The sequence below is a fragment of the Thermobia domestica genome, chromosome 8 (genome assembly GCF_964235325.1).
Source record: "Thermobia domestica chromosome 8, izTheDome1.hap1.1, whole genome shotgun sequence".
In the NCBI taxonomy this organism is placed as follows: Eukaryota; Metazoa; Arthropoda; class Insecta; order Zygentoma; family Lepismatidae; genus Thermobia; species Thermobia domestica.
The window spans coordinates 249,139,446-249,154,845 of NC_137461.1; the positions used below are offsets into that span (position 1 = coordinate 249,139,446).

At 37.3% G+C, this 15,400-nt stretch overlaps 1 protein-coding gene across 1 annotated transcript in view; it reads right to left on the minus strand.

Moving 5' to 3' along the window:
• LOC145693524 (protein takeout-like) overlaps positions 1–15,400 on the minus strand; it is a 53,559-nt gene that overhangs the window by 21,946 nt on the left and 16,213 nt on the right. Inside the window, exons 2-3 of the mRNA XM_081769591.1 lie at positions 13,147–13,239; positions 4,439–4,586 (exon numbers count right to left, since the gene is read on the minus strand). Of these exons, the coding sequence (XP_081625717.1) occupies positions 4,439–4,586; positions 13,147–13,239 (241 nt within the window). The remainder of the gene's footprint in view (positions 1–4,438; positions 4,587–13,146; positions 13,240–15,400) is intronic.

Genomic DNA, 15,400 nt, shown 5'->3' on the forward strand with positions numbered 1-15,400 from the left:
ATTTTTTGACGAGAATGTCAATAATGAACAAAACACAAAATAGCAGAAAAATTTAAAAATAGTGACAGGTCATATGAAACGATGAAGCGATTTGAACTGCGCGCTAGTGAAATTGATGCTATTGAAGAAAAATAAATTGCTGATTTTGTGATAGGAAACACCAAGAAGTTCCTCGAAAGGTTTCGAATTTCTACAGGTTTTCTAGATCCGGTATGTTGGTCGATAAATGATGAATTTCTTTTCGGGAAAATGTAGTTGATAAGCTGCATGTTACAAATCACACTGCGGAAAGAGCGTAAAGTTAATGGAAAATCACAATGCAGTTCTAACTAAAAATGAAGAACAGAAACAATTCCTTTTGTAAGTGGTGAAAGACTATAGAAACTTGTTTCCAGGATGTGGAAAATCTACTTTGCGTAAAAACTAAGTTATCATTAAGTCGATCTACAATTCAAATATATATATATATATATATATATATATATATATATATATATATATATATATATATATATATATATATATATAATTTTTTTTGGAATATCAGCCATTATCAATTAATTTTTTACTTGTATTTATTAGCTGATTGATTTCTAACTCATGTAAATTTTACTAACGAAGCAAGTAACATGAGAAACAGATCCAAATATCTTTTCCACAGTGGTTCATAACACTGTGCATTACCATAAGTACTATATATATGGACGATGATCATGATGCTTGTAGCTTGTTGCCTGATAACCAACCGACTGTATTTGGAACTCAGTGAATTCTGAATTACAGAGCAAAGCTTTATATTGTCCTATTTACATTTGTGATAATTATTATACGTTTATTGACAAATAGTAAATCAAGTGCCATTGAAATTCAAATGGATTTCTTTTTACAGAAAACAACTGCTTTGCGGCACGGGTTAACGTTGATGGATTTTTGTGAAATTTTGTGTATGATGTTTCTATTACCAAAGGAAAAGAAATAGGGGGTGCGGCGGAAGAAATTCGAAAATTTATTTTTTCCCATATACCTAAGGACCACCCTAGCGTAACAATCATGGAAAGACAAAATTCGGTAAAACGATTGGATCACCCTTCCGTAGCATGAAAGGAAAGACAGAACGCGCTGACATTTAACATTCGGTCTCTTAACAAGATGGCGAAACATTCAGCGGTGTCCACGAAAGCTACATGATAATGCTCCTGTGCACAGACCCGCTGTTTTCAAAGCTCTATTAAATAATGGAGGTCCCAGCTTTCTCTCCATCTACCCTATTCTCTAGAGCAGTGGTTCTCAAACTATCCGATAAAGCCGACCCCCTGTTCATTCGGAAAGTGATCTGCGGACAACCTTGCAATGCTATCCGAAATTTCACATGATATTCAAAAATATACTAATTAGAATTACTACTGAGAAGAAAGAGATCAAGAAAAATAATGCAATAACTAATTTATTCTAAAGACATATGATTGTTTCCTACTGATCGAAATTTCAATTGAAAATACAGTAACTTTCAGGACAGATTTTTTTTTTTTTAAAGGAAATCCATTTGATAAACAGTGTTCTCAAAGGTGAGGTCACTAATGTGAGGAATGAAATTCTTTGTTTTTCCATAATTGCATTGAAATCTGGAATAAGTTTAGTCACTATCAATCTTAGATCCGATTCCATATTAAGACGATTTCGCTTTAAGATTTTAATACTGCAAAGAGCAGAAAAGGTCTGTTCACGTAAGTAAGTGGTAGGGAAAGGCATCAAATGTTGCAATGCCTTCTTAGACATACTCATAGCGCACACACAACCAAAAGCTACAAAGTTCATTTTCTTTGAAATCGTTTTTACATGAAGTATCGCAGGGTAGTTCTAATAGCTGTTCTTGTTCTGTGTTAGAGAGATTCATACCTTGTATGTAATGGATTTCTACATTAGTGAAAGGATTTACAATCCAACCATTACTGGTTGTGGGACAGGCAAATATTATCGAAAACTTGTAGTTAATGCTTTCAAATGTGCTACAAATGTTTTGTGCATTTCAGCAGAGAGTTTTTCACTTGAAGAATCAATGAAATCCTCGAGGACTGGAAATGATGAATAGTTATTGTTTTGTACTAGTATTGCCCACAGCTGCATTTTCTTAATCTTTTACTGCTTGCATAACAGTTCCATTTTATTACAACACATTTCAATTCTTGTGCGTCGCGGACCCCCTGGCTAGGTCCCACGGACCCCACTTTGAGAACCACTACTCTAGAGGATTGATGGGCAAGAAACTCGAATAGTGAACGCTCCTCATATATAATATATATTGACAAAATTAACTAATTAAACAAAAAGAAATAAGAAAATAAAAATAGCAATACAATTATACAGAATATACATCACCATTAGGTTACTTGAGGAAACCTGTTTTAAGACATTTGTTTGGTGAAACAACGTTAAGTTCTTCCTGTTGAGCATCTGCAGGTATGATGTATCGCCAAGCTACATGACGACAATGAGCCATACAACAATAATTACCTTTTTTAGAAGTATGATTTATGTGTGGTTTATTAAGAGGCCTAATCACTGGGAAATTAAAATACCGCTAATTTTACAGTAGGTAATTATGTGATTTCTTCAAATAGGTGAAAGATAATTGAAATGTGAAACAAGAGAGCGCTAAACAATATTATTTTGCATAAGGTACCGTTATCACGAGTCACCTAGTAGCTTTCCATTTGCAGCCATTTAGAAACGCGGCCAATTTCGCCGTGATGGGGCCTCGTAAGGTTTTAAATTATGTGCATTTAGGTTTCAGGCCATCTAAATAACTACCAATGCTTGCTTATCATTAAATCAATGATTTTAAAAGGTCAAGGTCAAAGATAATCTGTATATTAATAACATTGATTGAATAATAAGTAGTGGCAATACTGTTCTGACATCAGAGCCGTCAGACCACACCCTGTTTATTTTCTCCATTCTTCATAAAATATACCATAACTAAAATAACATAACTTTTTCTTTACAGTATATATTTTTTTTTAGTAATGGTATTATGGATGAAGAACAGAAATAATAAACATGACTAAGAAATAAGAAATAAATATGGTAATGGAATGATTTATGAAATATTACGAAGTCAGATGTTCCTCAAATCGCGCGGCAGCATCAGACCCAGGTGAGTGAATGGACGCATTATCATCCTGGAATACAGCATCATTACCCGGAAACAACATATGGACATAGTGCCCTAAAATGGCGACATAATCACAGATAGTGATGCGACAGGTAAGAGAGGATACTGCGGCCAACAACATAATAAACCCGCCATCATGTTTCACAGTTGGGTAGAGATCCTGCGGATCATACGCTTATTTGGGTGTCCGCAACAATAAACCAACCCATAGAGATGAACGATGACTCATTCGATTTGACAATCATAAGTCTCCAGTTATCAGTGGTCCATGTTGTATGTTCGCGGCACCGTTGGCATGTTATGTTCTGTTATTAACGGTTTCGCTTGTTCAACCAGTTCCCGTATGTCCATGTCACAGTACTCGAATTTCACAGTGCAACCAGACCCTCTATGTCCATGTCATTGAACTTGATTTCACAGTGCAACCAGACCCTCTATGTCCATGTCATGAAACTCGATTTCATACGTGAAAACAAACCCCGTATGTCCATGTTGTGGAACTCGATTTCACAGTGCAACCAGACCCTCTATGTCCATGTCATTGAACTTGATTTCACAGTGCAACCAGACCCTCTATGTCCATGTCATGAAACTCGATTTCATACGTGAAAACAAACCCCGTATGTCCATGTTGTGGAACTCGATTTCACAGTGCAACCTGACCCTGTATGTTCATGTCATTGAATTCGATTTCACACTGCAACTAGACCCTCTATATCCATGTCACGAAACTCGGTTTCACACGTGAAAACAAACCCCGCATGTCCATGTCGTGGAACTCGGTTTCACACGTGCAACCGGACCCTTATGTCCAGGTCACGAAATTGACGCACGACGGATCTGAGTGATAATCTGTTTTAATACTCGGCGGAACGCCTCACTGAGGATTTTGTTTTGAGCACTCTTCCTCTTCGACGATGTGTGTTTGTTGTGAATTTTCTATTTCATTTTAAACACTATCCTTTGCTACACACTTATCACTTTTGTCATGCTTGCACTACATAATCGAGTACTAACAATTTACCATCTTTGGAAATCAAAGGAGTTCTTCATTTTACAGTATCAATGTCTGCTCAGTTCATTACACCTGCCGTTCTGCTGCTCGTCACGTAATACGGAATTTGCCTTAACACGTCACTATCGGCAGCCCGGCACTTGATGTAGCCAACTCAGACACCTGAGGTGTTTCCAACTCCAGGTGTTTGTACCATTTTGATAACCATCTGAATATAAAATAGAATATTAAAGTGAATTGTGTTGAATTACCTTATGCTGCTGACATCAAGCTTGGAAAGTCCTTTTAGCGTCATAGTCTTCATTTTCACTGATATTCCAGCTGCTGGAGTGCCTTGGTGGAAGCTAACATTATACACAGGCAGAGGATCCAATGGAGGAATAGCAAATTCTCTAACACCTGCAAACAAGCAAGATAAAAAAAAATATAACTCCTTTTCTTTCCTCAAAATTAACATTGAATCCCAATTATAATATAATCAATTACTTTATTTAGCTTTAGAGAAGTCCATAAGCCATCAACCTTCTGTTTCTCTAAACAATTCAGTTTTTCAGCGAATGTAAACCCACAGCTGAAATATGCATTCAATTCTAACTTGAACGGAATACGTCTCGCAAACTAAGCAAATCAGAAAATTAATACGAGAGCATTCGAGTCTCTAAAGAAATCATTTCCAACTTGTTACTCAGTAACGTCACGGTTTCCTGCCCTTACAGAGAGCAAAGAGAAGGCAGCAAACCTAGCGTTGGACTAGTCGCGTATTGTCTTGAGGATAGGACAGTCAAACCGAATCGCAATACAGGCAGGAAACTGTGAACAATGTTACGTACAAAGGCACGTATTGCATACTTACGCGAGCACAGTGCTAGAAAAAGGCCTCACAATGTTGAGACAAACGGTCAATGACCTAATGTTCATCTCTGCGCAATTCACCTGGCTCCCTCTGTCTCTAGTTAACCGCTGCTAGTATGTTCACCCGAGCACGTGTTAGAAAAACACCTCACACTGTTGAGGCACACAGCCAACGACTTAAGGTTTAGGCTATATCTCAGTATCTTCTCCTGCCTCCCTCTATCTCTAGTCAACTGCCTCTAGCATACTCACCCGAGCACGTGCTAGAAAAAACCCTCACAACGTTGAGACACGCGGATTTTAATACAAATACAACACACCCAAGCAAAATTTAAGGGGGGCCCAGGCCTCCTCGCCCACCAGGATCTACACTAATGATTGTATATGAAGCATGAATCATAATGTTTCAAGAACGGCTGCGTACAACCTTAACAATGTTGCATATCTACGCTATCTTTATTTTTTTTATTATCCATTGATTTATATGGGGAATTATTTTTTGGTGTTGGCTGACTGCACGGATCCATATATCTATTTGTAAAATTTTCAGACCAAAATTGTAATATAATTTTAACAGACAAGTGTGTAAATAATTGAAATATGTTGTGTTTTTACCTGTGAGTTGCGTATCTACGTGGAAATACCAGTCCATTAATAAAAATCTATCCTGTTAAGCACGGATTTCTCCATAATGTAGCCATTAACCACACTACACAAAGTGATGTGAGGTGAAGTTAAGTTTCTGAAGGTAGTGCGCTAAGTCATGACGCACAACCATAGAAGTGATCAAAAATTAAGGAACCCGTATATTTGTAAATTGTACGTAAGTAATGTGTTAGATTATTTTATAGCACCAATGTGGAAGCAATAAAAACATATCAGAATCTTATCTCTATATTCAATTCATGGGTTTAGTTAAGTTGTTTTTATACTTTGTGGTTCGTCTTACAATATAAATAGCATACTGTGTTCTCAAATTGCTGCTAGGTCAGTTTCAAAATGATTGTAATGTCATTAGGATCACGCTAGTTGGCCTTATAAGATTATAATGTTACTACGTCCGTCCGTTACTCCACATGATAACTCTTGAACGAAAGCATTTTTTAATTTTCTTTTACAATAGACAGCTAGAGCGATTATCTCGGTCTAGTTCATTAATAAAGTCAACTTGTTAACATCTTCACGGTAACGGTGACTTTAACTATGAATATTCATATACCATGCATGGAAATTTGTTGAGATTGGGTCTTTTGCAGATACAAGTTATTTTTTTTAGTTCAAAAGTATGTTCTTTCGTAAAATTAAAAAAAAATATGGATTGGTTTAAAACCTCACATACTTGGATTGTGAGAGCTACTTATTAAATTCTTCACAATGATTATTAGTGAACGCTTATTCTACTGTTATCATAGATTTATTCATGTGTTCGCGTGATCCTCTTTACAGTCTTCAGCAGAGATTATTTTTCATTTACAACTATTCCCGGTCATCTTATTCTTTAAAGTTTTCGTAAATGTGTATTTTAATAATATGTGTGTAACTGTTTGTTGACTGTGGGTGGTAGTTTCAACGTCTCACATTAATTATAACGTCATCGCCTTGTTATATAAGCGTGTCTCATAAAGAATGCAACTTTTGAAAATGCCTGCTATTTCTCTTATAGTAAATGGAAGCTTTCAGTTTTACATCCCGTGGTTATGCCGGTAGGCTAAAGGAGACGATGATGATCAGAAATGAATGAAATGGTGGAATGAATAAATTGGGAGGAAACGGGAGAACCCCGATAAAACCCACACACACGGTGTTTGTCCACCACAAAGTTCACTTGGCGCGAGCTGGGATCGAACCAGGGATCACATGCACCAGAGGTGAACGGTCTACCACTGAGCCACCGCGGCCCTGCTAGGGTAAAGGAGAGGGTGATGATAAGAAATGAATGAAATGGTGGAATAAAGAAAGTGGAAGGAAACGGGAGAACCGCGATAAAACCCACTCACACAATGTTTGTCCACCACAAAGGTCACTTGGCGTGAGCGGGATTCTAGCCAGGGACCACACGCACCAGAGGTGAACGCTCTACCACTGAGCCACTACGACCTCTCTCTTATAGTAAGTTAGCAGCACGGAATGTTATATGACTTTATCTGCTGTCTTTATGGTTAGTAGTTACGGGACTCCTATTAGCGCATGATTATCATCTGTTTTGTGCACAGGTAGGAATGGAGCGCTTCACGTTTCGACTATGACAATACGTTGTTAAGTCATGAAGCTCTCCATTTCTACCTGTACAGAAGTAGACTTGAAGAAGAAATCAGTAAATTTTGATCATTAAAATTCGACTTCATTAAAAAAAAAAAAAACAGAAAAAACATTAAATTTCAGCATTAATTAACGGGCTAAAAATAAAAAATAATGAAGAAATAAATAATAAAGATATAGGTACTCGACACTGTATTTAACAAAATTTTTCATTCCAAAGAATATTGAAATGTACAGCAAATGAAAGAATAAATGAAAAATGTAATAATTAGGTATAACTATACCCTGCACTTGCTGTAGGCTAAGAAACAAAAAGACGAAACTGTAGTGAGCGTATAGCGGCTTTTGAAACTCTCGCACTATTAAACTACTGTATCTATATTATTAATGTGTACTGTGCATATTATATATTTCAACAAGTTTTTTTGCGTGCTGATTTTCGTTAGTTTTTTTTATAGGGGTAAGAAATGTTTATGAATATTGTTGTTATTTTTCTGATGCTTAAACAAGCACAAAACAATAGTAATAAAATTAAACTACGGGAAAATGAACGTGATGTAATCAATAAGATGGTAAGACATAATAGAACAAGGCTAAGATTTAAAAAAAATGCTTGTTTCAGCTAAAGTTTATTTACTGTAACAAATTTTTATTGCGGTACTATCCAAATTTTTTAAAACTGTCTCTAAGGAAAAAGAAAAACATACCCCAAGCCCTTCTGAACATCTTTATCGTCAAGATACTAAATAGATGTTGCAGAGCGCTGTGCTTTCCGGGGTGGACATGCGTCTTACTGATGAGATCAAAATTTCTGCACTCGTGACACTTCCATTTCATATCCTCTTTTATTATTATTTTACATATATATTTTTTTACAATAAACCGGACTAGTGTTCATATCCGAATCATGTTCTCTGAAGTTATAGGTCAATATGTGATTTTTTCCCTAGAATTTGTCAAACAGTGTAAACAAAGACTATTCTAGCTTATTATAAATAACCACAACGTCAATCAAAGAGCCTTCTTAGTTAAAGTTAAACCTCAACTCCAGAACTTAAGATTTGTACTGGAGAAACGAAATAAAAAAAAAAATCAGTTTTACGTCCCGCGCTTATGCCCAGACACGTAGCCAAGGGCTGGGTCCGGGGGTTCCGGACGCCCCTCCCTTTCGAAACCAGAAATGAAAAAATTAAGGAAGAATGAAACAAAACAAAGAAAGAAAGAAAAACGAGAATAAGAATTACCAGTGTTAAAAATATAAAGCTACCGCAAGCGTTGGGTTATTCTTTCTTATGAGGAGTTTTGTGTAGAGGAAACGGGAGGGAGGTCAAGTTAAAAATGGAGATTATTGTAACGGAGCATTCCGAATTCTATCTAGCTTCATGCTAATCCTATGGACTACAAATGATGATTGATAAACCGGTTCGAACAGATAGACTCTCAGGTAGAATAAAATGCCCACAATCACGAGTAATATGAACCTGTTAACATTGATTCCAGTTACACTCGTTAAAAAAAAAATTCAATTTTCCGGCAACACTTATCTATTTTATACACTGCTCCACAAAACTTAAGCAACCCGAGAGAACGTGATATAAGCGACGTGTGGGGCCCATTCAGCACTGGTTAGTGGCATGCACATACACAGAGATGCGTCAGAGACACACAGACAAGGCGAGCGCCCACTCTATCGCATAAGCAGCACCGTTGCAAGCGCGGTGAACAACTTATGCCATGAGGCGTACACCACAGCCCAGTAGTGTCCGAGGCTCCAAGCATTAGGTTAGTGGTTCTTGTGTGGGGTACACACCTTGCAATGACTGATAGACGACATTTGAGTGACTTTGACCGCAGGCGAGTAATTGGGCGGTTGGAATTGGGTCGATCACAAGTGGAAGTGGCGGAGGAATTCAACGTGAACAAAAGCGTTGTGTCAAGGTTGTGGAGTCGCTTCCAAAATGGAGGTGAAGTCAGTAGACGTCATGGAGGAGGCCGTCCGAAGAAGACGTCGGCCGTCGATGACGAATTTCTCACAATTTCTGCCAAACGTAACCGTGAAGAGTCACGCCCTCAACTGGCCAATGAGTTGTTTCAGGCTACAGAACAACGCGTGAGTCGTGAAACTGTTCGTCGTCGGCTCAACAGAGCAGGACTGTATGCAGGAAGGCCTGTGCTGTGTGCGCTATTGAAAGTGGAGCACAAACGTGCGCGTTACACATGGTGTCAGGAACATGTTGCATGAGGGAACACCAGTGGGCGCGTGTCATGTTCTCCGATGAGTCGAGATTAAGTTTGTCGTCTGATTCTGGTCGGACTTTAATGTGGAGAGAGCCAGAAACACGCTATCGTCCAAACTTCACTGCTGAACGGCCGTCTATGGCGGTGGTTCCATTATGGTGTGGGGTGGAATTATGCTGAATGGGAAAATGGACCTCCATATTGTGCAACATGGCACTTTGATAGCACAACGGTACCGGGATTGAATCCTGAATACACATGTGCGCAATTTCCGCGGAGCATTTGGCTCAGACTTCCTGTTCATGGATGACAATGCCCGCCGACACCGTGCATATCTTGTTTCCGACTATCTGGAGAGCGAAGACATTACGTGTATTGCATGGCCTGCATATTCTCTGGACTTGAATCCCATCGAGCATGTGTGGGGTGCTCTTGGACGGCGAATAGCGCAGCACAGTCTACCACCACGCACTCTCCCTGACCTGGGAACAGCTCTCCTCGAGGAGTGGCAACATCTACCGCAAGACTTGATCAACACTCTGATTTGCAGCATGGAGGCCAGATGTCGTGCCTGTATAGCTGTTCGTGGTGGTCACACGCCATATTGACTGCCTATGCCCTCGCACAATCCAGCTTCACCTGTTGAGGTATTGTTGTGCTGAACTTTTTGGTCACTCTGTACATCCTAACTGTATTGTTCGTCTTCACTTGTGTTGCATTGTGTATCTGGACCGTCGGTTTGTTCATTATACTTGGTGCAGTGATGGTGTCGTTTTATTTTCTGCCACTTTCTTCGAGTTGCTTAAGTTTTGTGGAGCAGTGTAGAATGTCTTTCCTGCAAAAGGGATGTCCTTGCTCCCCCTTGACAGCATTAAGCGAAAATATAAAAAAAAGAAGAAAGAAGACAAGAAGAACCGAGTTCGAATGACCTTGAAAGACGAAAGAATATATATTTTTTATATTCTTTTACTCGAGATTTCTTCATAGTTTGTTATTAAAATACTTACTAACATATCCTCATTTTATTGCCCTAACAAACCAATATATGTCGCCAGTAAAATAGTTTAGATTGATCGAGCTCCTGGTGTGATAACCACACTATTTTCATGTCACGCACTCCCCCCCCCCCCGTCCATTACGAAATCCTAGCTAAACGAAACAATATATGTTGCCAGTAAAATAATTTAGAATGATCGAGCACCTGGTGTGATAATTAAAGTGTTTCGTCACGGACCTCTCTTATTACGAAATCCTGGCTACGTGCCTGATATGCCGTGTACGATAAAGGAGACAGTGATGATGAGACGAGAATGAAATGGTAGAATGAAGAAAGTGGAAGGAAGCGGGAGAATTCTGAGAAAATCTACGCACGCCGTGTTTGTACACCACAAACTTCAGTTGGCGTGAAAGAGGATCGAATCAGGAACCGCACGCACCACAGGTGAATGCTCTACCACTGAGGCACTGCGGCCCGAAGTACTATAGAAAATATTTACGGTGCATATGAACAGATCATGACCTATCTTCATTTCTAAATCGGTCAAGATTTGCAGATCATTGCAATAAGTGATTTCTAAGAGGAGAAGGGCGCATTGTGATTAAATCCTAATCTCAACTTTGAAAGCACATACACCCGGAAACCAAGGATCTGCATTTATTTATTTAGTCTTATTTCACATGCTGAAGTTAAGGCTAACCATTCATTGTTTCTCCCACTTAGACATACAAATTTACATTATTAGTAGTCAAATGAAGGTTGGTTAAGTTAAGCTCAGCTCTGCATGCTACGTTTCATTAAGATTGGATAAATTCTGTAAGTTGCATGAAATATAGCCTACAGTATGCTGTTCTTGCAGTTTTTTTTTTTTTTTAATGCCTAGGTAGAAATGTCAAATTAAAGGACGAAAATATGAGAAAAAGTCATTGGAGCGAACACTTGATATGCCTTCATTTCATACATTAAATGCACATTTTGGTCATTTTAGATATATTTCTTCTTTAAGACCTCCATCTGAAGCTTCCTTTAGATCTTTAAAGATTCATGTCCAGAAATTGCAAATAATTCACATAATGTTAAGAAAAAAAAAAAGAAATGTTAACTATCCCGTATCCGGTAAAATCTTTGGTCCCTATGCAAAGTCGTTTTAAGCTTATATTAAGAGCTTGACTAATGCTTGATACAAACTTTTGTATTTAGAAACACGTTAGTGAAGTTAGCAACGATCTATATCAGCGTTTCCCAACCGGTGTGCCGCGGCACACTAGTGTGCCGTGAATGGGCCGCTGGTGTGCCGCGAGGAATCGAAACAAAATTATTAATTTTATAGCAATCAAATTGCATAACCTAGGGAAAAATGTATATTTGTATTTCACATTTCTATGAACCTCTACTGTAAAACTACAATTTTAAGTTTCATACCGGGTTACTGTTCTGAACATTTCTAATGTTGAAAAAAAGGTTATCATTGTTATGACCATTATTGCTTCTTTATTATTGCAGACTATTTCGTAACTTGAAAATTTAAAATATCATTCAATCCTTTCGACAAATTACGTACATTTGTGTTTTAAATGTAAAGAAGATTTGTTTGTTCGTTCATTATTTAGTGATCTTCCTTCTTAGTAAAAGGCTGGATACAGTTTTTAAAAAAGAAAGCGTAATTTAAAAAAAAAAAAAAAAAAACTGAGTCCAATATTTCATTGCAATTGTTTTCTATTTTAAAATTAGAATGAAAAATAAGCATAATTATTTACCACGGGGAAAAACCAGTGATAGAACTTTCTTCTCTGTAAGAAGGACATCAATAATCACAGAAAAATGCCACTGTGTTTTATATTTACAAATATTTTATAAGTGTGCCGCGAGAATCCAAGTAACACCCGTAGTGTGCCGCAAGTTGAAAAAAGTTGGGAAACGCTGATCTATATCGAGGGAGGATAGCCAAGACTTCTCCGCAGGTTTGTTCAAACACATTGGGAGAAATCAAGGTAAGACACGTATTGTCTCATATTGATCTCTCCTGTTGTGTTTGGACAACCCTGTGGAAAAGTCGTGGTTGGTCTTTTTCGATATAAATAGTTATTATCTTCACGAACGTGTTAGAAAAGTTAGCATCACGCGATAGGCAAGCTTTTAACATAACGCAGAAAACTAACTCTGCATAAGGCCCTTTATGTCTCTTGTTCTCAAACGTTTGGTAATTCAACTTGATTCCTTTAAATTCTCTGAACGTATCATTTTTTCCATGTATTAATGTCGCTTTAGAAATTATCAAGGATGTAAATAGAGGATCTGCCCATATGTATCTTCATCCTATTAAATCGATGAAGCCAAAACACAGCCAAGCATCGACACGTCTGATTGTCTACTCTCGTTTCTGCCATCGCCTGATTGTTGGCTCAAAACTTTGCGATCCTATTGGGCGGAGTGGGCAGAGCAGGGGTGGAGAAACTGTGACGTATGTTTTCAGGATTTTGTTGTAAGGGCAGATCCTCTATTTTATATGATCCTTGGAAATTATGGACGAAACAACGGACGAATAAAATGCCTAGCATTTGCTACTGTAAAATAATTTGCACCTCTCGGAAATATTCTGACAATGTTACTTACCTTTCATCAGGTATGGAATAAAGTCAATGGCTGACTTTGTGATACACTCGTTCAGTTTTGGATCCGTTCGTTTACAGAACTTCATGTAGCTTGCTGGAAAAGATAAAAAGAAATAATTTTCTGATTAAAGAAAAGAATTAACTGTAGTTTCTTATAAATTTAACTGATAATTGGTCAATGATGTGAATTCCAGAAGTATGTGGTAACAAAGTTAAACCCAACACCAGATGTTTCGTACAGAATAACGATTTGAAAAAGATAAACGCAGAAATTTTACTGATGCTAGTGCTTGTGTATCACAAGGCACACACACATTGGATGAAATAAAACTCGAGAGTATGGTTATCAGTGGAGTAACATTGAGACAATACAAATTAAACTGTTTTGTAACATTGAGAACAATTAGAAACGTCCATGCTCTTCACAGAAACTTAAACTATCAAGGTATTCCACATTGCAATTCAAAGCCAAACACCTTCGAATACTTATTTGCTTCGAAAAGTCTTCTTTTCTTATTCTTAGGTTCTCTTTCTTGTATTTGTCATGAATTTACAGGTACACGATAACAGAATACCGAGGACAGTTAAGACAGTGGTGCCCACCCCCCTCATGTTCATGACGCACCCTCCTCAATTGTCTATCCGTAGGTGTTCTTCCATGAAAAAAAAACTTTTTGATTAATTTTTACACCCTCTCAAACATATTTATATAGATTTTAACCCCCCCAAATATTTCAATGACGCAGTGTGCGTCATAGCCCCCCTTTGTGAGCACCCCTGGTTAAGAAGGCTCATGCTCTGCAGTGGGATTCGAACTTGAGGTGCATTTCGCCTCATAATCATAGGGCTAACAAATCAGACCGACTTCTAAAATTTCCCACCGAAACCACTAGGGAGATTTACGTAATCGTTGTTGCTAGTTTTTTGCTATTATAGGAAGGTGTTACTTCGTGGCTTAAGTAATTATCCAAGTACTACTGTCTGATCCCACGGCAACACAGATATCAATATATTTGTATTTGCTGGGAATTGAACATGATATCACGAACTGAACACAACCACAGCTATTACTTCTTAGGATACATCTTGTTTCCTACGTCACTTCTCATGATTATGCCACACACACTATAAAAGAAAAAAGGAACAAATAGTAAAGACGTAATGATTTAGTAGCGTACACAACGCTAGAACACGTGACTGAAATATCCTGACCTGGTTACCTGCACGACTTGACTCTCGTCCCTGTCATCTGGGCTTCGTCAATAAAATTGAATTACAAAATGAAAGTACTGTTAGACACTGGACTATATTGGGGGCCCCGTCGGCAAGTTGTGTCAATAAAATGAAACAACTGAAAGTAATTCTCACAGTTACACCCCGCTTCAATAAAATTGGGTAACCAAAAAATAAGCGACTCGTTATTATTTAACCAGTCAAGGTCCTGAGTTGAATTATCTTCTTACGTATAATTTTGAAAATTCAAGTTGTCTAATACTAGAATTAAGTAAATTAGATATCGTTTGAATTACCTGATAGGAAAATGCAATATAAAAGAATTGCAAAAGCCTCACAAATAAACTTTAGTTAGTTATAACTTAAGCTTCGTTTCATAAATATAGATATTAACATATAAAAGGATGTAATAAAACTCCAACTGACCAAAGCAGTATGTATATATATATATATATATATATATATATATATATATATATATATATATATATATATATATTAAAATTATATAGTTTCGGCTACGTAACACACAAATATATATTTTTAGTATATACACACTGCTTTGGCCAGTTGGAGTTTTGTTAGCAATCTCGAATTTTCCAGAGCTTCAATGAATAATTTACAAATAAAAGGATGTAATGGAAATGAAGGTTGTTTTCCATTCGAAAGCTCAGAAAGAAGAACTGAATTTCCTGAAGAAAATCTCTTAAATAAAACAATTTGGAAAAATATCTGAAATGAAAGAACACCTCTTATTTCATCAGTCATTTAACTTGTTTGATCTGTTTGTTGATTAGTAAATCTTGAGCATTACCATAAACTAAACCCTTATTTTGACTTAGACGAATCTTTAAAATTAAGTTACAACTAAATATAACGTTTTGGCAGTTTCAATATTACAATTCAAATTACTTTCGGTGGCAGAAGAACTTAAAATTTTGAAAGTATTGTCAAAACAACTAACATTATTTGTGGCTAGTTTTGTTTTAGCCCCTCCTTCCACAGAGTAAAATGGTCGTCCT